Source organism: Glycine soja, chromosome 15 (assembly GCF_004193775.1).
Source record: "Glycine soja cultivar W05 chromosome 15, ASM419377v2, whole genome shotgun sequence".
Lineage (NCBI taxonomy): Eukaryota > Viridiplantae > Streptophyta > Magnoliopsida > Fabales > Fabaceae > Glycine > Glycine soja.
Genome location: NC_041016.1, coordinates 15,706,787 through 15,731,533, shown reverse-complemented (window position 1 = coordinate 15,731,533; position 24,747 = coordinate 15,706,787). Strand labels below are relative to the sequence as shown.

Genomic DNA, 24,747 nt, shown 5'->3' with positions numbered 1-24,747 from the left:
GATCTTTGTGAGATTCGGATACCGGATTCAAAATTCATTTCCTCACATTTTCACCGTTGTGATTTTTAAATTAATATTTGAGGAGGTAGAAATACTCATCGCATATAGACAGTGGAATGAAGGCTTCAATCTCTTCTCCTTCTCTCTAACGCTTGAAAATCCTAGCAGAGCAACCAAAGGAAAAGCTTGAGGAATCTCAAGAAACCGCTAGAGATGCCGCTATTGCTGCTGCAATACACACGTGAGCCCGCTTAGAGGTAAGAGATGTGTTTATCGCAATCGGGGGTTAGAATGAACATGTGTAGGAATCCTTAGAGGATTAAATTGGGATTTATTTTTGGATGTTTATTGAATTATAATTTTCCTTTACGATTATAAATACGACATTGTTGTGTTTGATGGACCAATTGATGTTCTGATGCGAATTGGTTGATAAAATTGAATGCTCTTGGTGTTTATGTGTTTTTGACCTATGATTTTGATTCATTGATTTTAATATGATTGTGCGAAATTGTTTGAGGGATTTTACTCCCTATGTTGTGAGAAGCATTTTTGTATAAATTGTTATATTGAGATTATGAAATTGGGATTCAAATTGTGAGTATGTGACAAATTAAACCTGTGATGAATGGTGAAATACATGTGTATCGAGTTGTGAGCTATGAATTATGCAATCACACAATTTTAAGACCCTTTAAGGGTGACGAGTTTTTACACAATGAGTATTGTGATGGGATCCACTATGGGAATCCGACGAGTTTAATCACTTTGAGGCGCAGCGAGTTAAAATTATTTTGAAAACAATTGAGTAGTTGTGTGTATTGCATAGTTCATAGGTAAAATGTATGATTCATGAGGTGTGATAACATGTTAAATTAGGATTATATCATTGTGATTGAGACTGAGTGTATGTGATATATTGAGTATGTATTGACTTGTAATATATATGTGCATTGAGATATTGTGTGCACTGAGTTGTGAGCTATGAACCATACAATCACACGACTATAACACCCTTTAAGGGCGACGAGTTAATGCACGACGAGTATTGTGATGGAAACCACTGTGGGATTCTGACGAGTTTAATCACAAGCGCGATGAGATAAAATTATTTTGAGAACAATTGAGTCGTGTGTTTTGTACAGTTCATAGATAGAGTCTGTGTGCTAAAATATTCTCTGGGTTGGACCTGAATCAGGAGGGAGAGACCCTGACAGACTCTTCGGAGTCTAGGCCTTGAGGGTGAATACACCCGGTTTGAGTGCTCCTTCAAGCCCGTGTCGATCCCACATGGTTGGAGCATTCTCGCAAAACAGCGTGACCCTAACTGGTCTCCCTATGATTTTACCTAGTGAGAGTGACCTAACTTTCTAGTGTGTGGTTTGTCTTGTCATGTACTCCTAGGCGCCTGACGAGGTTTTTCAGTGACATGGTACCACATTGCATATAGGATTGAGTTTTAGTATATTTGTTGCATAATGCTTGTGTATTGATCGATATTGATTGATTTAGTGATATTGTGTTTCGATCCTTGAGTACATGAATGATGTGAAAATGAATGAGACGTGTTGTGTTGTGATGTGATGTTATGCGGCAAAGTGGTGGAATGACGTGAGTTATGTTTAAGTAAATCGTATTTCGTTTATATGATATGTATATCTACATGTTGTCTTGTTTCTCTCTATTAGTTAGGAATGTGATAACTTACTCCCCATGTGTTGTTTGTGTTTGGATCCTGTGATGATCTTGAACTTTGTGTTCATGGGAGCAGATGACTAGGTGAATTGCTTTAAGGAACCTTATGTTGAAGGACTTTGGGACACAACGCTCTGTTAGAATGTGGCATTGGGATATAGGTTTCTATATTAATTGCATGAAGTCTTGAACGACCTTGTTTTGAGCCGAGATGATTTTATCATTTATTGGAAAAATTATATTATGATGTTATAAAAGTGAATGTGAGCCTTTTACCCTTTTGAAATGTTTTTATTTAAATGTGTTTTAAATTTTTTTAATTAATTCTGATTTCTTATTTTTTTATTATTAGTACATATATGTGTGGGGTAGATGGTGTCACATCCTCTGCCGGATTTTATTCTTCATCTGAGGACATTGAGGCTACTTTCTCTACTATGATATCTCCACGATTGGTGCTACCTGAGTCCTGGATACCACCTAGAGTAGACTTGGTGAATCTTGTGTTTGAGGATGAAGGACGAGGATACATCTATTGAGGAGGAAGATCTCGTCATAGAGTCGAATTTGATGAAGGGGGACTCTTTTGATGAGTTTTACCAAGAGACCTCTTTTTTCTTCTAACTGTACTTCTTTTTGGGTACAACTAACTTAGGTTTGAGTATAGGTGATTGCTCTTATATGTATTTTAGGATGGGTAGACCTAGGCTTAAATCTTTTGTACCTATTTAGTCATTACTTACTTTATATTACTTTACTTGTTACTTTGGGTTGTATATGCTACTTACTGATTTCATTGAGACACTTATGTTTTGCTACTCTTTATGACACATGAAACTTATCTATCTATCTTTGGTGACCATGGAGGTTCACCTATTTACCATTACTTATTACTTGAGTATGTATGATTTATATATGTCACAAATATTTGTGTCTACTCACTGACTTGTGGTTTTTAACATGATAAGAAATTACTATGGTTTATTGTGCATGTTTTAAAAGCAAAAATGATTTTTAAGAAATTGGAATAGAAAGTTCATATTTTTGACAAAAATTTCCTTTATCTTTAGAAAGTTTATTATGCACGATAATCTTTTAAGTTAATAATAAAGAGAACTTTCATTAAGGAAATGAATAAGTTATTTTGAAAATCTATATTTAAGGATGTTATATTTAGTCCCTACATTTTAGAAATTATACAATTTTGTTTCAAACCTTAATTTTGCATATATTTATTTCTTTTATTTTATATTTTAATTATTTCTTAAAAATACCTTAAATAAATATGTTAGGTCTAAGGTTCAATGAGACAAAAATAAAAAAAAATGTATGCAAAATTAAATATTAGACTAAAATTACATATTTTAAAATTTAGGGACTAAAATTGTGAAGAAGAAAAAAAGTGGACTGACATTACAAATCAAGAATTAGAGGGATCCAAAATTACAATTTAACCTAAATTATTTGTAAATTAAGATACCATCCAGTTTTAATTTGTTTAACCATTAGCAAAACTGTCATGTTTATTGTTTTAGCACTATGCACTATAGTCGCAAATAAATATGCTATAACAAAATTGTTTTCTATGATAATGTAGGATACTTTTGTAGTTAGGTAAAACCAGCTTATGTGCTTTTGCTAAGATCAAGTATAAAATGTAAATGCAGAAAAGAAAATAAAGTCTCTGCAAGTATAAGAGTTTATGCATTTAGAATCAATCCTAATGTACCATTTCATAATTATTATTTTTTAAATTAAATAATTTTTACATTCAAAAGGTAGAAATCAATGAAAGTTTAAAAAATAATCATTAAAATCAAATCCGTGATGAATTCATACCATAGTTAATTAAAAGTTCAAAGTAGCGAGATTTTAAATTTGAAGTGGTTTCAAGTTTTTAGTATTTGACATGCATGTAATATTTGATGTCATTAATGTGAAATTTACGGTTTGCTATAAATATTCAAGTACATACACATTAAAATATTCATTATGAATTTTATTATATATTATATTGTATAAAAACAATAGCATATAAAATATATTTTAAAATAGAAAAAATGTAAGTACATAAATATAACATTAAAAAATTCATATATTTATATATAAGTATGGACTATAACTTTCAATCAGTTTTTATGTTTAAGGATTTGACTACCATCTATATTTAATCAATATAGTATTTAATATTTTTGCTAATCAATATAACAAAATTATTACATGAAATAGTGGGCTCAAATCCCACATTGAACTTTTTCCTTTTAATTTTCAAAACTTATTTTTTAGTGTCAAGTAAACATGTTAGTTTCATATCATCTCTAATGAAATTCATGTCTCATATCGTTAGAAATTTGAAGAAAATTAAGTATTAGGCCAAATTTCATTAATTTTTAAAATAATAAGAACTTAATTTGAGCAATTCAAACTAAAGGAACTAATTAAAATCGCCATTTTGATAAACTACAGGGGCCAATAACACAATTAATCCATGATGTTTTAAGTATTTCATAGGCATTTGCTTATAATATAATGTGGCCTACATTAAATGATTTTGACCCAAACAAGCAATAACATTGAACCTATATTATCAATTAAATGTTTAATAATATAATATTGGACTACATTAAATATATTTTTATTTTTCTAATATTTGGCATGTAATGTTTCCTGCCATTAATATTCAATTGATCAATATGATTACAAGAAACATTTGGTTTTAGAGTTCATTGATATATCTTAAGCTTGTAATCTAGGAGATATGTCAAGAGGAAACATTCAAATTAGTCTTTTTGTTTGTGATTCTAGCCTTTTTAATTAACTATTTGTTTTATATTTATCTCTTTTTTGCTACATTTTGATGTTTTACTCATATACATATATTAAAATTATAAACTTAATTTTCTAGGTCTTCCATCTTCGCAAGAACCAAATATAAAGGTAAAAGAGATAGATTATACATGTGTTAGAGACGACGATTGGAATTTTTATCCTCCCCGTCTGAATTGTAATTTTTATCAGGGTACTTGTTATTGTTATTGGGAGAAAAAGTATGAAAATTAAAATAAAAGAAAATAAATTCTATGAAGGAAAAAAAAAAGTTAATTGTTTTTAGCAATCATCTAGTTTTTGATTTCATCCCTATCATTATAATATCTATATTATTCCAAAAGATACTAAATTTTATTAACAAGCATCTGATTTTTTATTTCATCGTCGTCATATCTTAAGATTTTCAATCTAGGAGATATGTTAAAGGTTTGATTCAAATTAGTGATTTTGTTTGCCATTCTTGCCATACAAGCTTGTCATAGTATTTGATGTATATTTATTTGTTCCATGTTACATGTGATGTTTTACTCATATATACTCATATTAAAAGCATACACTAACTTTTCATGTCTTTCATCCTCGCAGTCACGAGAATCAAATGCAAAGGTGGTAGAGGTAGCTTACAGTAAATGTGTTAGAAATTATGATTGCAATCCCTACCCTCCTTATTTGGATTGTATGAGAGTTTCAGTTGGTTGTTATCAAGACACTTATTATTGTTATTGGGAATGATTTGAGGTTGTAAGAATCAAGACTCCAACAATATGGTCTTTGCCAGAATAATAGTGTGAACATACATGATTCATGTTTAAAATGTATAAAAGTAAAAAATAAAACAAAGATTCCCTTATTCATTTTATGTGAACATTGAGTCTTGGGCAAGCAAATTAATAAAGTTATAAATACATGAAAACTGTTGTGGAACAAACATTTTTTTAATTTGTGTGTGATTTTTAGCCGTTTTCTTAATACGAATTCAACTATTCAATAATAGGTAATATGTTGTGGTAGAATTTTGTTTTATAGCAAATATAAGAATAAAAAAATTACATCATACTCCTTCTGATCGTTCTTATAAAGAAATAAAAGGCAATCCCTCCACAAAACAAATTCAATCACTTTTTTTTTTTTACCAACTTCTCAAGATAACTATATTGAAACAAAATAAAATAGCTACCGTAACCCGAAAGCAAAAAAAAAAAATTGTATTCTGTTGGCCTTATATTATTTATTATTTCAATAAAATATCAACCACCTTATGTACAGTAATAGACAATGTTTGAACTCCCACACAACAGTCAACAAAAATTTCCACTTGGCATCCTGGGATTGGGTGTGTTTGCTTGTACGAAGAAAGGAGAGTAAAAAGTGCTAATTGGTGTACAATCCAAACAGTCAATAAGCAATGAATCCAACAGTGTTGGTCTTTCGAGGGAAAAAAATTTACACTATTAATTTTATATTTTACCATTAAAATTTTAATAATATATTAAAATCATCCTTCTATTTATTAAATTAGAAAAAAAAATTGAACAAAAATACTTTTAACTGTTATTTTTTAACAAATAGCTATTTTTCTTTGATAAGAGCATTTTCTTAAAAATAATTTATTAGCTGATAAACTTATATAATTATATACTACAAAAACATATAATTAAAATAACAATTTGTGCAACTTGTTGATGGGAACAAGCAAACACAATAGTCATCTCTATGGGAAACTTTTATTCATCACAACAACTTGATAAAACAAATAAAAGTATGTGTGTTTTAGATTAATCTAATGGCTCATAAAACTTATGTTTGATGGACAACGTACTTGTGATAATAATTCACCCTAAAAGTCTTCTAATTAATAACTAATATCGACTAATAAAAAACTTGTAGAAACAAATAAGTAATTCATCACAATAGTAAAATCTACTATGCCAACTTTGTTAAAGCAAATAGCAGTAGACACTAGCAACTACACCCAACCCAACACAGATCAGTTCATCACATAAAACACAATAATTATATAATAATGTAAAAGTTTACGTGTATTTAAATTAATTAAATTCATTAAGAAATTAACTGAACTTTCTTTTTAAATTTATTTATGTAAAATACAGCAAACCATGAAATACACATCAAGCACGCACAAACCCTTTCAAGCTACATACATAATTCTTGTATCTGTCTAATATCTATGATCTTCATATCATTATATTAAGAATTAATTAACTACTCTGCAGTTCCTCCGAATCTCACCCTCATAACCAGTTAGAGGATTTATATTCCCCATCTTGATCATGGCATAGGCAAATTCTACAAAGAAAACTCTCTCATTAACACTATAAAATTGGACCAAAGGCCGAGTAGTTGCCGTGGCATTTTCACTGGAAAAGAGAATCTGGTCAGAGCTAAGAAGACCCTTCCCATCGAGCAAGTTCTTGAAGTAGTGGTTAACAAATAGATCCACTGACCCTTGGTCTAGCACACTGGTTGTGTTCCCATCACCGTTTTGTAAGCACAAATTTTGCAACTCACTCAGCATAGTGGTTTCTATTGTACTGTCTGGTGCTTGTGTCCCTGAGAAGTTGAACAATCTAACACTGAAAAAAGTGCACTTCCTCGTCAAATAGTGTGGAAACCTGATACATATAAATAGATAAATAGATATTAGTAATAATATATTGAATTATAAGAAGCAAGCAACAAATGTACTAACATTTTGCTAGACTATAGAGTAGCTTATCATGTTGAGCAACAATTATACAATTTTGTTAGCGTCTTATAAGATCATTATCACTAACAAATTCTTCCTTTAAATATCAATTAAGTTGAAATAATTTCGTACTTAAATCAGCATGACGATTAATAGGGAGAAATCATTGCCAAGAGGGTTTTTTTTTTTTAATGAATGATCAATATTTTATCATTGAACATACAAGGAGAACAGAATCTCTGGCAGCTATGGCTAATATATCAGCACAGGACACAACTCCACTACATGCACGCTCCACTGAACTTTTGATTGTATCTATAACTTCAAATCCTCTAGCATAATTCAAATTAGGAGTAGCAAATTTCTCACTATCTTGGCCTCCATCCAGCAGAACTGAACCATCACAACCCTGAGACCCAAATATATTAATTAGATAAACAATAAAGTAAAAGAAGAGAAAAAGGTTGACAATTCCTATTACATAAATTAATTAGTACTATATTATATCCATCCAAATGTTTTCTAGCGGAATGACCAAGTTTTAAACAATTCAATATTGATTATATCAATCCACTGATGAGTGTTATTCACTTCTTCCAAGACACTATTATTAGTTATAAGTTATTAAAAATTACAAAATTATGAGTGAGAATAATTACATAAGAAGTGAAATTCAGAAAAAAAAAAATGTGATTTCTAATCATTTTCGTTTAATAAATCAAAAGGGTGTATTCAAAAGTTCGTTGCTAATATTCTCTGGGTCCTTAACAAAAAAATCAATGAATAGGCAAATAACTGCCACATGGACTTACATTTACAAAGAAATCATGGAAGTGAAGCCGAAGCAAAGAAGCACCCATTCGCATCTCATATTTTAGAGCTTTTTGAACCTCGCTTCTAACTATTCTATAAAGATCTGGGCATGTAGTCTTATAAAAATCTGGGGTCAATTCACAAGCCAAAATGAAGAAATTCACAAGCCAGAAATATGCATTAGAGGACCTATATACATCGTCACTTTTGTTGTTATCAACTCAAGATGTGTGTAGCGAACACACCAAACAATGGCTTTATTTATAGCCAAGAAATGAGACAGCAAAAAAAAAAATATCGATTATTTACGCAACTTAATCTGCTGCTTAGTGCTTCTGCAGCAATCTTACCGTATTCAAATTAATATTTCATTGTAAGAAAGATAATAGGCAGATGTTTGAATACTACACATGACATGTTCATTTGAAAGTGGTTGGTGTCATTCTACTCCTGAAAAATGTATGCCTCCTATTCAAGTTTGAGAACGAAGAAAAAAAAGTCAAAATCACTCTCTCCTATGGAGCACTACAAAGTTGTGCACGCATTAAGAATTTATAACTTTTATTTTTTTTCTGGAATCTACTCAATCAAAACACAAGTGCTAAATAATTGTTCTTGTTCCTAATTATTCTTACTTGTGGAAGGGAATGAGTTATCAGTTGTCCTGGTGTCAGGGGCATAAGCTTTTTTATAGAAGGGTAAGAAAGTTGATAATGTTAAAAATGTTTATACTGAAGCTTGGTTGCTGGACCATCAAATTAATTGCAGACTTATCCTTACCTTCTCAATTTAATAAACACAGCACTCCAATGCCGTTGAAATTAATAATTCAGGGGTATGCAAACAAGAGACCACCTCTATTGTTGGTCCTAGATCTCCACGTTTTCTTGATTCTTTCAAGTTAAATTCAGTTTGTTCCCTATTGTTTAGGTGCATATATTATGATTGTGAACCATGTATATCATGTTTGTGTTACAGTTTGCACATATTTTAAACAATATGCCTTTCTTAAGGATAAAAGCCTATGTGTCTATCTATATTAAAGTAAAAATTATCATAAACAATATTGATTAAACCAACTTACTTTTTAGTTAACTTTTTTTTTTCTCTATGTTTTAACCGATCACAAAGCTAAGAAAAAACCAGTCCCTGGCTAACACGTGAGCATGTTAGATCAGAAAATGCTTATCCCTGCAGTATTTTCATTAAAATAAACAAATAAATAAAATAAAAAAGTGTTTGGATTTATGTTTTAAAACCACATCTAACAAGAAAATCGCATTACACAACCTAAAATAACGCAGAAGCTACAATACCATGTGTCAAAACAACCCGGTCGATATTGACATTTGAAGCGATGTCCCTTGCATAGAAAGCCAACTTAACCGTTCCCTAAGAATGAAGTCTATTATAAAACAATGGTAGATGGTGTTATATCCCATGCTAAAACATTCAATGAATTAACCACACACACACACACACAAATCTATTTACAAAGGTATCCGCAACTATTAAACCTTAAATTGGATGAAATGAGAGATCATATGAACTCATCAGCAACAGAACATATGCAGTCAAACAACAACAAAAACTTGACAGGATAAATTTTGTAAGAATTTTGAACTACTTAGAAATTTGGGAAGGAAAAAGAGCAAAAAGGAAATCAAAGCAGTAGATAATATCAACTTTAGAATTATGTAGTGCAAGCTTGTTAGCAGAAAGTCTGCCATACAATGAGATCTCACACACCCTGCAAACCTAATATGTTAACTGACAATATTTGAAACAAGAAATAATCTTGAAACAAGCACCTAATAAAACAAAAGAAAACAAATCAATGGTTTTGCCAATTACATAGCAAAACCAAACTGAATAATGTCAAACTACAGGAGCACAAGCCCACCCCTCTCCTTTATTTTATCCAAGAACACTCAAGTTTCTTTTTTTCCTTTCTTTACATTGGGGGTTGCAAACACAAACTAAATAATTCACAGGTAGTTCTTACTGAACTCTACACAAGCTAAAACCAAACACAAGTGCCAAAATCACAATAAAAGGAAAGAAGACAATACACATTCTTTATAAGTCAGTTAAACAAGGTATGAAAAACACATTATCTTCATGACAACTGGTTTCTGCTCTTGCCTAATATAGTCATAGAACTGAAATAGGGATTCAGTCAGCAGCTTCATGTTGGGATGGTTTCAGTGGCTGTTGGTGGTGGCAAAGCTGAGAAGGATGATGGTTGGCATTTCAATGTCTTTTTTTTTAAAACTCGTGTATTTCTTTTGGCAGGCAGCTTATGGTTATCACAATTATGCCCCCATCTGGTGGGTGGCTTTCTCTTATTTTCACAAGTTTCATTCGCACAAAAATTGATGTGGTTAGTTGAGTAAGCTCAAAAACATAGATTTTCCCCCCTGTTTTCTGAGTACAAATTTTTTAAAATAAAACAAAGTGAAACAATGTGATTTGCATGCAATTATTTGTGACAGAAAATGTTTACCCAAAGTACAAACCAATCACGAGACATGTGAGAAAGTTAGGTCGGCTCTGGCTAACATGTGAGTGAATTAGGTCAGAAAATGCTTACCCCATTACCCCTGATAGCCAGTTAGTCCTGTATCTTCATAAAAACTAGCCCTTGCATAGAAAGCTAACTTAACCGATCCTTAAATGAAGTCTACTATTAAACAAAAGTAGATGGTAATATATCTCATGGGAAAACATTCAATTAACCACTAAAAATTTCTATATAGATAGACATCCACACCTACTAAACCTCGAATTGGATCAAATGGAAGATTATATGAGCAAATGCAGACAGACAGCCATAGTCATCAGCAAAATAATAATATGCGACCAAACAGCAATAAAAACTTGACAGGATGAATTTTGTCAGAATTGTGAACTACTTTTACATACAATCATGCATAGAGAGAGAGAGAGAGAATTCAGAAGGAAATAGAGCAAAAAGGAAACTGAAGTAGCAGACCATAACAACTTCAGAATTTTGCAGTATAAGCACATTAGCAGAAAGTCTGCCATAAGATGGGCTCTCACATACCCTGAAAACCTAATATGTTAATTGGCAATATTTGAAAGGAACACAAAACAATGTTGAAACAACAAGCTAATAGACAAAACAAATGAATGTTTTTTCCAATTACATACTGAAACCAAAACTGAATAGTATCAAACTACAAGAGCACAAGTCCAAGTCCAGATGGTTTCAAGGCACTACGAATCCTATAATTGTACAAGTAGTAATGGAGCTGTCCATCTCCCGGTCCAAACTTGAGCTCTTTGAGGAAACTCTCATTGTGCATTACATCCAATGCATTGAAAACATCAAAATCCTTTTGCTTTGCTACAATCAGCACATCATTCATCAACTGAGTCAGTGGAGTTTTGGTGGAGACATTATAATAAGAATAAGCAGCTTTCAAAATTGAGTAATTTTGATTTCCAAGGATGGAAGAAGGGAGAGTATAGAAGCTGCAGAAGTCTGTGATCTCATGATTCTCTGGACTCTCCACCAAGAAACTATCCACCACATTCTCATTGGGAAGAAGCCAATGTTCAACATCATTTTCATCAAAATCAGGTGCAACAACAAACTGGCTCAAGTAGTTCCTAAGCAGCCGAGTAACAGCAGGGACATCCCGAAGCTCCATTTTCCTGAATCCAGGAGTAACCGTTGAATCAGGCAATTTGTAAAGTTTTATAGTGCGGCTCATCGTCATCCTAGCCCCAAGCCTTGAAAATCCAACATCAATTAGCTTCTTCGGATTCAACGATCGGTGCCAATACTGACAAGTTGTGATCGGCGTTGGAAGAACAACTCCTGCCGTATAAGCCGCCTGCCAAATATTCTCCAAATGAACCCTCCTGGTGACTTCCTTGATCATAACAGGCGCAAGTCTCTTTGACCTGAGCTTCTTATGAACACACAAGAAATTGATCTCAGCCATCTTCACAACCTCCTCATTAACCCTGATCCTGGCGGGGATGCCACTGATGAAAGCAACCAACTTCTTCGATGTCTTGGCTCTCACGCCAATGTGCCAACTCTGGTAATAGCCAGGAACCCGCAAAGCCCAACTTAGAAATTCCTTGGAATAGTTGAACCTGAACATGTTCTCATCATCCTCAACATAGTTATTCTTGAGCAGAACATAAACTTCATCACAGATTTCCTCAGAGTCCATGTCACATGTTGTCCACTCATAAGCATTAGGAAGGTTGTAAGGCTCCTGCTTGACCTCAGATAAAGGAGTTGGGGGCTCAATCGGGCCCTCGGGCAAACTGGAGTCCCCAACATCCTTGTATTGCCCCACAGGCTGAGTTTCCCAGAACTTGTGTCTCTTACCAAGAGACATTGAATCTTGGAAACTTTGAACAATGGTTTCCAATGTCGCGTTATTGGAAACCGCCGAGTCTCCGTCAACAAGATCTGGTTTTGCATTTGGAGACCCAGATTGAACACTGCTATCACCCATTATCAGTTATATAAAAAAAAACCCAACTCTGCAGAAATATCAAATCAAAAAAATAAAAATAAAACACAACCCTGGCAGTGAAAACGAGATTAACTGAAATTCAAATTCGAATCCAAATTGAAACAGAGAAACAAGAGAGGATCTCGATCCACTGGAAACAGAAGATGAAACAATAATGCAATCAGTGGCTAATTAAAATCGAGTTATGAAAGGTGAAACAGGTTAGAGAGTGGATGAAAATAAGATTAACTCACTGTGCCGGGCGAAAAAAAATGATTTCGATCTAAGGAGTGGCGAGGGTGAATTGGAATAAGGGTTACTTGGTGGGCTAGCGAAAGTATCTATGCGATGAAGAAAGGGGATTCCGAGATGCGTGTGGAAAGAAGCATTGGGGAAGACGAAGGTGCGGCACGAGTGTTTTTATTATCGGCTACTTCTCCCTCGCGACGGGTTAACCAATGACTCATTCTTGGGCTATGATGAATTATTGAATTTAGGCTTAAATATTTAATGGTCTCAAATATATAAGAATAAAATAATTAATTTATATTAATTAAAAAAATTATTATTCACATTAAATACATTAATTTTAATTAAAAATTAATTTATTTTTAAATTTTTGTTTATTGAAATTTGATATTAAGAATAAAAATAAGATAAAAACTTGATTTAAGTGTTTATTTTTTGTTTATATTTTTTATTTTCATTTTCAAATTTTCAAAAATTATAAAACATGTATTGAAAAGAAAGTAGTCTAAGGTAGCACTTCATTTTTACTTCTTCAAAAAATGTTAGAAATGTTAATTTTTTATTTTAAGTTCTGGGTTTATTTTTGAAAATATTTTTTAAATTTTAAACAAATTTATTTTCACTCTTATTTTATATAATTTAGTTCAATTTTTTTTTTATATTTGAAACAAAAAAAAAATATTTTTTCTTATATGTATGATAGAATGAAGTATCTTTTTAGGGCTAAGTGGAATTTTTAGACAACAATATTTTTTTTAATTCCTTACTCTGACCACTTCACTAACGCAAAACACCTCAACAACCATCACATCTCCACTTTTGGTAGCCCTGGCACATGCTTCACGCTAGATTGTCTATTTGGATAGAAGGTTGCAAATATATGTTTAAGGCAAACTTACGTATGCAGAAACATCACTACCTTTGTTTTTACTCTCAACTTACTTTTATTTGTTAGATTTGCATAAAACCACATGCATTGCATTTCCAACTTAAATCTAAACACACACTCATCTAAGCACAAGCAAACATGAAACCTTACATAAAACACGCAAAAACCCACATTCAATGTGCAAATCAAACGCAAACCAACCAAACAAGGGTTCGCACCCTAAAGCAATGTCATGTTCGTTGTCACAAGCAAAAAATAGAGCTGAGAAGGTAATACATAAATGAAGAGCTTCAAAAAGCAATCATTATAGAGCATAGGTGTGAGTGAGAGCGATTCAAACAAAAGAGTTTAGGATGTGGACATGTGCGAAAGAGATGGCGAGAGTAATCTCACTCGTGATGATTATCTTCTTTTGCGAGATTATAGTTTTGTAGCATGTTGTGAGATTATCTTCTTTAACCAATGACTCATTCTTGGGCTATGATGAATTATTGAATTTAGGCTTAAATATTTAATGGTCTCAAATATATAAGAATAAAATAATTAATTTATATTAATTAAAAAAATTATTATTCACATTAAATACATTAATTTTAATTAAAAATTAATTTATTTTTAACTTTTTGTTTATTGAAATTTGATATTAAGAATAAAAATAAGATAAAAACTTGATTTAAGTGTTTATTTTTTGTTTATATTTTTTATTTTTATTTTCAAATTTTCAAAAATTATAAAACATGTATTGAAAAGAAAGTAGTCTAAGGTAACACTTCATTTTTACTTCTTCAAAAAATGTTAATTTTTTATTTTCAGTTCTGGGTTTATTTTTTAAAATATTTTTAGAGAAAATATTTTTAATTTTTAAACAAATTTATTTTCACTCTTATTTTATATAAGTTAGTTGAAATTTTTTTATATTTGAAACAAAAAAATATATTTTTTCTTATATTTATGATAGAAGGGAGTATCTTTTTAGGGCCAAGTGGAATTTTTAGACAACAATATTTTTTTTTTTAATTCCTTACTCTAACTCTTTCATTAACGCAAAACACCTCAACAAACCATCACATCTCCACTTTTGGTAGCCCTAAGGTATGCTTCAGGCTAGATTGTGTGTTTGGATAGAAGGTTGCAAATATATGTTTGAGGCAAACTTACGTATGTAGAAACATCACTACCTTTGTTTTTACTTTCAACTTACTTTTATTTGTTAGATTTGCATAAAATCACGTGCATTGCATTTCCAACTTAAATCCAAACACACACTCATCTAAGCACAAGCAAACATGAAACCTTACGTAAAACATGCAAAAACCCACATTTAATGTGCAAATCAAATGCGAACCAACCAAACAAGTGTCCAAGGATGGGAAACACATAAATGAAGAGCTTCAAAAAGCGATCATTATAGAGCATAGGCATGAGTGAGAGCGGTCCAAACAAAAGAGTTTACGATTTGGACATGTGCGAAAGAGATGGCGAGAGTAGCCTCACTCGTGATGATTATCTTCTTTTGCGAGATTATAGTTTTGTGGCATGTTGCACCATATCTCAGCCCATGTCTCCTCGCATAGTTTATCTTCCTTTGTGATGATCAGATAAAAAACATAACAGAGTGAGAAATAACCTTGTTTATGAAAATGTCATCGCTAGAAATTGTCAATGATGACAAACGATGATCGGCGACAATAATGGCCTAGAAAGGAGTCGTGGGAGGAGTAATCTTGTAAATAGGGTGTAATATATGTTCCATAGGATGAGATTAATCTAATGGTTTAAAGTTATGATTCATTTTGGATCACCTATCTAGATGGTCCCACCTTAGACTTTTCCATATTTTGGTTACATGAGTGAATGTATAATTATTCAATATAGAAAGCTATTATTTTTTAGATCAATTGGATAACTAATATAGAAAATGAATTTCTACCTTTATTTTAGAGATAGTCATTCATTTTTTTTTACATTGAATGTGATGCTAATTGATGTGAAAAATGATTTTCTGTCATAGCTATGGTCACTCAATGTTTATTTTTAAAAAGATAGTATTACAATTAATGATTATCTCAATAATATAAAAGAAGTTTTGATAAAAGTACAACAATTTTGACAATAATTTGTAAACAAATGCCACATCAGGTTAAAAATAAATAAATTTTAATAAAAAAATAAGCAAAACAAGTTCCCATATTTGTAACATCGTTAGTTTCCTTAATGCTTGATTTACTATTTTAAATTGAATTTTAACTTAATTTTCAAGGGAATTGTTTTAGTTTATTTCATGTAAATACAAAATAAAAATAAAAATCTAAATTTATATCTTATGTGTTTGGTTGTGTTGATAGACTTAGGTTGTTTAAGGCCTTTTGGATTTGGGCTTTGAGTTAAGAAAGTGTGTTAGGAATTTTTAGATAAAACATAAACCTTCGTAAAAGAAAAAAAACAAAATCTGAAAAATTCTCTTCCTTCCTCAAGCCACACTCTTGAGTTATGGTTGCTTGGTGGGACACCAATCTAATTCTATTGGAATTAGTGAAGGCTAATGCTGAATATAAGAAAACTTCTACTATTAATTTATGTATTAGTTAATTTTAATTTAGATATAAACTTATTTAATTTTTTTTATCTTATTCTAGAAGTATTTACAAAAAAAGTTTATCCAAACATACTAATATATGTAGACAGATCTTTCTAAATTTATAAAATAAAAAATAATATATTTAATATCTTAAAAGTATAAAATATTATATATATATATATAATTTTTTTTAATAAGTAGGAGGATTTATAAAAAAAAATTGTACTAATAAATATACACTTATTTTTCTTACCATGGGCCGGAGCCCAAGAACGGTGGATTCTCAAATCTCATGGCGGTTTGACCCATGCCCGTTGACTGGGTGTAAAGTAAGTAAGTGGAGGGGGTAGGGGCAAGGGCAAAATGGGAATCGCAAGAAAAAAGAGCACACTCCGAAAGCCAAAAAGGAGAGGGTCGTGTGTTGCTATAATCTTTCGATTCGTTTGTTCTAACAGTTCCCACTCACTTTCGCAAAAACGCATTGTGTTTCTCTCTTTCCGCGGCGTAGATCTGAGCAGTTTGGGAAACCCTAACTGCTCTCACCACTCTCTTTGCTTTTTTTCCTCTCCGATCAACGACCTCTTTCGTCGCCCTAAGGTTCCTCTCTCTCTCTTCTTCCATCTTCTCTGATTCGATGCTACCTCTCGCTCTCCTTCACCCTGTTATTTTTTCGTATTCAACCGATGTAGTTGTTATCGCTATTTTACGATTGGATCTGCTTATGCCCCTCTGGTTTGCTAGCTTTTGTTCGTTTTGAATCCTATGAACCTTTAGGAAGTTACTTTTAGTATCGTTTTTTTTATGCTCTCGATAACGATGATATCATACGGAGATTTAGATTTATTTCCTTTTCGCTCGTGATATCTAGTTTATTTTCGTTGATCTTAGGTTTTTTTCTGACAGTTCTTTTACGCTAATTTTTTTGTTCCTTTAGTTTTTTTTTTGTACTGATCTGTTTAGCGTGTGTTTTGGCTCGCTTGGAGTTTAAAAACTTGATTTTATTAGAAGTGAGATAGAGTGAAGCGCTATAAATAATTATTTGGAAGTGGTTTCGTTGTAATGGAATGTCTTTCGACATATGATATAAATTACTTTTTGATGTGTTGTTAACAGAAAGGGTATGAGCTATGTCTTGAGTTAGATTGAAAATAATTTGATGTTAAAAAAATTGGTGGTAAAAAAATTACTTTAACACTTGTTTGAGCGGTATTAAATTGAATCAGTTCTGGAGTAAAACTACAATATGTTGAAAACGTTATTGAGTGTTATATCGAGTTATTAGTGTATTTTTGTCAATTTACAGACAAACTACCGGATTTTTGTTCCGTAATGGCCAAAGCACAACAAAATTTGTTGCCTCTTTGGCTGCAGTGAGAGAATAATGTTCACGTGCAAACATGTATTTGCCTTTGCCATACATGTTGGCCGCATTTTATGTTGTGCATTTGAGCTGCAAATGGACTTTGGATTGGCTGGACACCAAAATAAAAACTTGCCTTTGTAATACTATTTCTTTTCATCTTGCAGTCATGGCAGGACTTGCACCCGAGGGATCACAGTTTGATGCTCGTCAATATGATACCAAGATGAATGAGTTGTAAGATCTTCCACTTATTTTTTGTTTTATTTTTGTTTATTGTTCTTCAAAGTAGTTGTGCAGAATTTTGTTTCATTAACATTTAGTTAATTGTTTTTCATGTTTCAGTCTAATATGTTTGATTTTGTCTAATATGTTTGATTTTGAAAACTTGATGGCTGCAGGCTTACATCTGATGGACAGGATTTTTTCACATCTTATGATGAGGTTTATGACAGTTTTGATGCTATGGGCTTGCAAGAGAATCTCCTGAGAGGCATTTATGCATATGGTAGATTTAACTTTCTTTATGTCCTCTATTACTTTTTTAATTTTGTTTTTCAAACCAAGAGTTATTTTGTATTTTATCGTGATGACAATTGTATTTTTTGTTATTTGTTATGTTTTTATTGGACTGTGAAATTTCATTTTTTATTGGTATCAATCTTTAACTATACATTTAAACTTGTTTGATTTGTGTTTTAGGTTTTGAGAAGCCATCAGCTATTCAGCAGAGAGGAATAGTTCCTTTCTGCAAGGGACTTGATGTTATACAACAGGCCCAGTCTGGAACTGGGAAGACAGCAACTTTCTGCTCTGGAATTCTGCAGCAACTTGACTATAGTGTGACTGAATGCCAAGCCTTGGTTTTAGCACCAACTAGGGAGCTTGCTCAGCAAATTGAAAAGGTTATGCGAGCACTTGGAGATTATCTTGGTGTGAAGGTGCACGCATGTGTGGGAGGTACCAGTGTTCGTGAAGACCAACGCATTCTATCGAGTGGTGTTCATGTTGTTGTTGGTACTCCTGGTCGTGTATTTGATATGCTGCGCAGACAGTCACTTCGGCCAGACTACATCAAGATGTTTGTATTGGATGAGGCTGATGAAATGCTTTCCCGTGGTTTTAAAGATCAGGTTCTTTCTAAATCATATTCCTTTTGTTAATGAAGAATTACTGATTGGATTTCTTGTTTATGATATGTAATGCCCCACGTTTCTGTATTTTTGTACATTGATGATAAACTCATGCCTTCTATACATGTTCCTTGAATTTCTTAGTTAACTTTATTTTATTTCCTTATTTGTATTTTTTTAACTTCATCTTTTAGTTGAGATGTATGCTTGTCATGCATGTGAAATTCTTATATTATCAGCAGTAGAACTAAAATGTGAGAGTAAGTTCCTTTGAATTATCCTGGAGATTTTATTTATTATTGGCCTATTTGTTTAGTTTCCCAAACAAATTTATTCATAAGTGCTTTAACCTTAATTTCATTTTTATCAGATCTATGATATATTCCAGTTGCTTCCATCTAAGATTCAAGTGGGAGTTTTCTCTGCTACAATGCCTCCTGAGGCACTTGAGATCACAAGGAAGTTCATGAACAAACCTGTGAGGATCCTTGTGAAGCGTGATGAGCTCACCTTGGAGGGTATCAAGCAATTTCATGTCAATGTTGAGAAAGAGGAATGGAAGCTTGACACACTATGTGATCTTTATGAGACATTGGCAATTACTCAGAGTGTCATTTTTGTGAACACCAGAAGAAAGGTTGATTGGCTGACTGACAAGATGCGAAGCCGAGACCACACAGTCTCAGCAACCCATGGAGACATGGACCAAAATACCAGGGACATTATTATGCGTGAATTCCGTTCTGGGTCATCCCGTGTTTTAATAACTACTGATCTTTTGGCCCGTGGTATTGATGTCCAGCAAGTGTCTCTAGTTATAAATTATGATCTCCCAACACAGCCCGAGAACTATCTCCATCGTATTGGTCGTAGTGGAAGGTTTGGTAGGAAAGGTGTTGCCATTAACTTTGTCACAAGGGATGATGAAAAAATGCTGTTTGACATCCAGAAGTTTTACAATGTGATTATTGAGGAGCTGCCTTCAAATGTTGCTGAACTCCTTTGATGAGTTTTTTTGTTCCATCATATTAGAGGAAAGTTGGTTTCTGAGGTAAGTGTTATGTAATGTTTCTTGTTCCTTTTTGCCCCTTTTGTTGTATTTCTGCTCTTAAACCTTGTTTGACCTTCTTAATAGGTGTAGTTATTTAATTTACATATCAGTCGTCTGAATGTCCCAAGTGATGAGTACTTGCAATGTGGAGTCACATTATTTTCTGAATTGATGTATTGGTAGTTGTTGCACCTTTCTAACAAGCAAGGTTTTTTTTCATACACGTTTTGCTTATTCTAACATAAGTAGGGATAATTTGATTTATTATTTTTTTTCAAATGTATTCAAAGGGTTACATATTATTATGCTTTTTAAAGTTATTTTTCTTGGTTGTTTCGTTTTCTCAATTTGAAAATGGTATTTAATAAAATGAAACTGGACATTGGTAGCGTGATTCTAGTGATTTTTTTTTATCCCCATTTGAAATAGCTATCAACTTACATTATTCGATGTTCCAAGGATTGGATGATCATTGTGTGAGGGAAGATATTCGGGTTGTGGTTCTCTACTCATAAAACAGCTATATGGATTGCAATAATCGTAGATTTCGCTGAATCATCAGTCGGAGGTTGTTTTTTCTGGTTTGTCTGTCACAATGTTGTAAGCATTGATGGAGCACCTAGTTAACTTATTTATGAGCAGGATGTTATTGAAATTGTAAGATTTTAAAATCATAATGTTTGACTCTTTTGACCAACTTTTCAAGTAACTTGAAATATTGAATTTTGTGTTGAGTATTGGAAGTAAGTCAGTGACGGTAATTTCTGTTGCCATTAAACTTATGTAATTACCTCTTAGAGGCCTGTTTTGTCGAGGCAGAAAATTACTTTGGGTTATTATGTCGCTGCTTCCAGTTGTATTCAATGCGTGATGAGTAAAGAGCCTGAGATGTGTCCATTTTGTGAGCTTTGTCCTGCGTCCAAAGTTATTTTAGCTATGCCAACTGTACTTTAAAAAAAGGTTTTATATTTGTGATTAACGTATTTACTAAGCAAAGAACTAAGCACGGAGGTCATAAGTGGTCTTTGAGCATCGCCAAAATAAAATCGAATTTAAAATTAATAATTAAAGATCAAGAATAACAAGGAAATAGAAGGGAATAATAGCAAGAGCTTATTCATTAACAGACATTCAAAAGATCCTAAAACACCTTTTGAATGCTCATTATTCAGCAGCCACTATGGCTTTTTCAGTTGATATTTAAGAATACCACAAACAGAATAATAGTCTTAGATGTTTGGTTTATCTTATTTATTCTAAAGATAATAGGAAAGTGTAAATAAAATAATAAATAACACATGGATTATAATAATTTTTTTTAATTCCTTAATTAATGTCTCAGGTACATTGGGTGGGTTGATTTTATCTCAAAATTCGTATACAACAAACAACTGCATTCATCACCTTCCCCTTCCCAACGTCTAAATTACTCCAATCATAAACGAACAACCGCACCCCAAATCAAGCAACGAAAAACTCAAATAATAATAAAAACAGAAGGCAAGACAATATTCCAAAGTCCCTAACTAGTTACTAAGAGTAGGCTTGTTTGAATTGCTGCAACTAAAGAATTCACCATTGGTGTCAAGAGAGGTTACTACTGGTATGATTGTCATTGGGTAGAAAAGTCACAGCCAGATTGATTGACAGCAGGGAGATTTTTCACCATAGGAATGATTAAACTGTTGTTGAAGACAAGGTTTCTGGAAAGAAAAATGGCACCGATGGACAGTGACTCCCCCATGAAGGCATGAAAAAAGGCCTCGTTAAGCTCTAGAGAGAAAGCAAGAGACATGACTGAATTCATATGTCAATGTACACAGCTGAGTGTAAATCCTAGGATTTCCTAATTACCATAAATATATCTAACTTTCTTTTTGGTACCCTTGACAATGGTGTGGAGTATTAATTAATTTTACTTATAATTAATCTTCGTCAACAAACCTAACTGATTACTTTTAGTAGAATCTTTCCTCCTAATCATATTTTTTTCATCTACAAAGCTCGAATCAAGACTTTGCTTAAGAGGATCGAACCTAGTACAACTTGCCCCAAGGACTTGTTAGCAAAGATATCTAACTATATCCAACAATTGCCTAATTACCATAATTAAAGATATCTATATAAATACTATTATGTTGGAATAGTTGCTTTTTTAAATCTCTGTGAAAAAACCTTAAACATCAATTAATTTGGAATAGAGAGAGTAAACTATATAGTGAAGCAGCCCCTGTAAATTGCTTAATTAAAGATGTCCTTATATGGTGTTCAGACACTTGGAAGAGTGTTATATTTCTAGTTTCTACTAGTGTATTCATACTTATTGTTGTCATTGTTTTCTTAGTTGAGTTGAGTCATTTGTTGTACAGCTTTTCATTTTTTCTTCCTTTAGCAATTTTTCTCATAATTTTTCATTTGACTGCAGTTATGCATTGCCGTTCCTTGCCACATGTTCAAGTTGTGAGCTGTTATAGGAATTATGTTTCAGGTAAAGGCTTATTGCCATATTCTCTTTTTGTCCATTTAAGTTATCTATTTTTAAGCTTCAATTATTCAAGTATAAAATTTGCACAAATTTTCGTAGAACGATAAACTTCACTCCATATAAGAAATGAAAAAGTTGGAGTGAGAGTTTAATTCCTGTTATATGGCTAAGTGAAAGATATTGTTCTCTAGACAAATTTGTGTTATCTTAAGCATAGTTAATAACTTAACTATGTTTAAGATAACTTGATAATTATGATATCTGTATTTTTAGTTCACTTAACATGATAATGACAAATGTCTTTTCCTTCTATCTAGGTTCCTTTGGTCTTGATCACTAATTACCTCCAAAATAAATACAGAAACTCAATGGTATGCCTCTAAAGTGTCCTATTTAAGAATTTTGGTCTATTAATAAGGTATCTTATAAATTATAACCTTCATGTTTATTTATTCGTTTTCATTGTTATTTTGTGCATGCAGGTTGGAAATATGATTTTTTGGTTCATATTTTGTATTCTTGGTCAACCAATGAGCGTACTATTATACTACCATGACTTGATGAGTAGAAAAAGGAGAAGTTGACTAAGGTAGCATAACAACTGTTCATGTGGATGAGCTTGTGCGTTTTCTGAGTAAAATCGATGTTGCTATGTTGCCTTCTGGGTTAGGCATTTCCATGTGATTTGCTGAGTCTTTCGAGCTTAATTTATCTTGATCTATGTATTTATTTAACTTACTTGCTTTGGCGCTTTTATCAATATGAAAGCAATTTTGGAAGCAAACTAACAAATTGTCTAACGCTGACTGCTAAGGTAACACACACTGGTTTCTGATAGTTAGTTGAGTGATAGCTGTAAATGCCAAAGTTGGGTTTAACTGTATCTCTGCTTTCTGGAAGTTCAACCTATGAATGATGGCTATCATGCAATATGAAACTTGTTATTGGATTAATAGCATGTTGTTTGGATATAAAGGTAGAAGTGCTTTTGAGAACTTTTGAAAGTCTAGATATTGGGAAAAAAAATATATATTTCTTGTAGAAAAACTCTCAAAAGCACGTATGATTTGTATCCAATCAGACAATTTGTTTTAGCTGATTCTTTAATCATTTAAGGCAGTTCCATGAGATCACTTACTCCTTATCAAACATGGTTTGGAATTCATTGATTTATTGATGGCGGTGTGGCTGACATTTTGAGAGAAACTAGATTTTGTAACTGTGCACCTGTAAGTATTTTTCTGTGGTGATATCAATTTATTTGATATTAATTTTAACTTTTAAAAATCTACTATATCAAGTCATTTTTTTTAAGATTAAAGAGCAGTACTGTTGCATTTTTTCATATCACAAGTTGCAAGACTCATTTGGTAACGTGAAAATTAAAAGATAATATTAATGTCAAGTGAATATTCAATTAATAAAATTGATAGTCTAATCTTAAGGTCATGATTCTTTTTACCTGCTTTTATCGAAAGTTTCACATTGGTATTTTGTAAATATATAATATTAAAAGATATTTCTATTTTATACAATTTTTTTTTTTGAAAAAACAAACCCCTAGTTCTACAAACTAACCAAATCATACATTACAAAATTATCATTATCTCATTATTCTAATAGATAACATTTTAATATCCTAATTTCGGCTTCTAAAACTTCAATTTTCTATGTCATTTTCATTTGATACATCTTCCATATAAAAAATATTAACATCAAATGACATACCTTGTACTTAGAGCATCAGTAGAAGAGTTTGCCAAGATTCGTTTCCTCACAACAATACCACAATGGCAAATCTTCTTCGTATCACTTCCCTAATAATAGAGATTATTTACCTCTAGAAACTAAACTTGTGAAACAACTTCGTTCGTGATTGTGGGTTAATGGCTCAATGCAAGTAGCTTTAGACTCGACATCTACATCAATTATGGAGACAGGAGAGATGAGGCTGGAAGAATAACAAGATGTACAGAGGAAAAATAGAGGTGAAAGAATATGGACAAAGATGATTGAATTTAGAGTAGTGATACATTGATCACTCTCTATTATAAACATCTAATTAACACCGTTTTTTTTTCTTCCTATCCCATTATTCTTTTTTATAAAAATGTTTGTGTTATCTAATACCTAAAGAAAGAGAAGAAAAAAAAGAAAAAAAAAATATAACTATGATAGAATTTATAATATAATAGAAAGATAAATAAAAAAATAAAAATATTAGAGAAGTGTTTAAAATAAAGAATATTGAGTATCATTATTTTTTTTATCAGCAAAAGTAAAAGTATTATTGAGAAGGAGGATGGGGGCAAAGGTACAAGTGGTAGCCACCCAAATACAAAAGATCAACATATACACTTCCAATCCTCTAAGGCTCTAACCCAAAGTCCCTCAACTAAAAAACTGCTAATTAAAAAATCACGGCTTCATAAATTATCCCCTGTAACTAGGGGTGG

General features: G+C 32.1%; 2 protein-coding genes, 1 long non-coding RNA gene and 1 pseudogene across 6 annotated transcripts; 2 read left to right on the top strand and 2 right to left on the bottom strand.

Annotated features, from left to right (window-relative positions):
- Positions 1 to 6,710: 6,710 nt before the first annotated feature.
- Positions 6,711 to 10,642, bottom strand: LOC114385881 (annotated as a pseudogene).
- Positions 10,643 to 11,009: 367 nt separating this feature from the next.
- Positions 11,010 to 13,023, bottom strand: LOC114388207 (glycylpeptide N-tetradecanoyltransferase 1). 3 transcript variants are annotated; one of them, XM_028348570.1, is made up of 2 exons: positions 12,617 to 13,023; positions 11,010 to 12,532 (listed from the first exon to the last, which is right to left on the bottom strand). In XM_028348570.1, exon 2 carries the CDS (start codon positions 12,424 to 12,426, stop codon positions 11,245 to 11,247), a length of 1,182 nt encoding a protein of 393 aa, XP_028204371.1. In that variant the 5' UTR covers positions 12,427 to 12,532; positions 12,617 to 13,023; the 3' UTR covers positions 11,010 to 11,244. The 3 variants fall into 3 exon arrangements, with proteins under 3 accessions (XP_028204371.1, XP_028204368.1, XP_028204370.1); XM_028348567.1 differs by having other exon boundaries at positions 11,010 to 12,697; positions 12,801 to 13,023; XM_028348569.1 differs by having other exon boundaries at positions 11,010 to 12,574; positions 12,801 to 13,023.
- Positions 13,024 to 16,684: 3,661 nt separating this feature from the next.
- LOC114387447 (eukaryotic initiation factor 4A-15-like) lies at positions 16,685 to 20,703 on the top strand. 2 transcript variants are annotated; one of them, XM_028347642.1, is made up of 6 exons: positions 16,685 to 16,859; positions 17,790 to 17,859; positions 18,024 to 18,130; positions 18,325 to 18,755; positions 19,126 to 19,806; positions 20,266 to 20,703. In XM_028347642.1, the coding sequence occupies exons 2-5, from the start codon at positions 17,792 to 17,794 to the stop codon at positions 19,759 to 19,761; spliced, it is 1,242 nt and encodes a 413-aa protein (XP_028203443.1). In that variant the 5' UTR covers positions 16,685 to 16,859; positions 17,790 to 17,791; the 3' UTR covers positions 19,762 to 19,806; positions 20,266 to 20,703. The 2 variants fall into 2 exon arrangements, with proteins under 2 accessions (XP_028203443.1, XP_028203442.1); XM_028347641.1 differs by lacking the exon at positions 20,266 to 20,703 and having other exon boundaries at positions 19,126 to 20,027.
- Positions 20,704 to 22,191: 1,488 nt separating this feature from the next.
- Positions 22,192 to 23,176, top strand: LOC114386667. Its single transcript, XR_003661137.1, has 3 exons — positions 22,192 to 22,294; positions 22,609 to 22,662; positions 22,774 to 23,176. It is a non-coding gene; the product is annotated as an uncharacterized LOC114386667 (long non-coding RNA).
- Positions 23,177 to 24,747: the final 1,571 nt, after the last annotated feature.

Excerpts from the sequence above, each read along its gene's own strand:
- LOC114387447 (XM_028347642.1), top strand. The coding sequence starts at position 17,792 with ATGGCAGGACTTGCACCCGAGGGATCACAGTTTGATGCTCGTCAATAT. Across the intron at positions 17,860-18,023 it reads GATACCAAGATGAATGAGTT|GCTTACATCTGATGGACAGG; the intron begins GTAAGATCTTCC and ends TGATGGCTGCAG. Across the intron at positions 18,131-18,324 it reads GAGAGGCATTTATGCATATG|GTTTTGAGAAGCCATCAGCT; the intron begins GTAGATTTAACT and ends TTTGTGTTTTAG.
- LOC114388207 (XM_028348567.1), bottom strand. The coding sequence starts at position 12,546 with ATGGGTGATAGCAGTGTTCAATCTGGGTCTCCAAATGCAAAACCAGAT.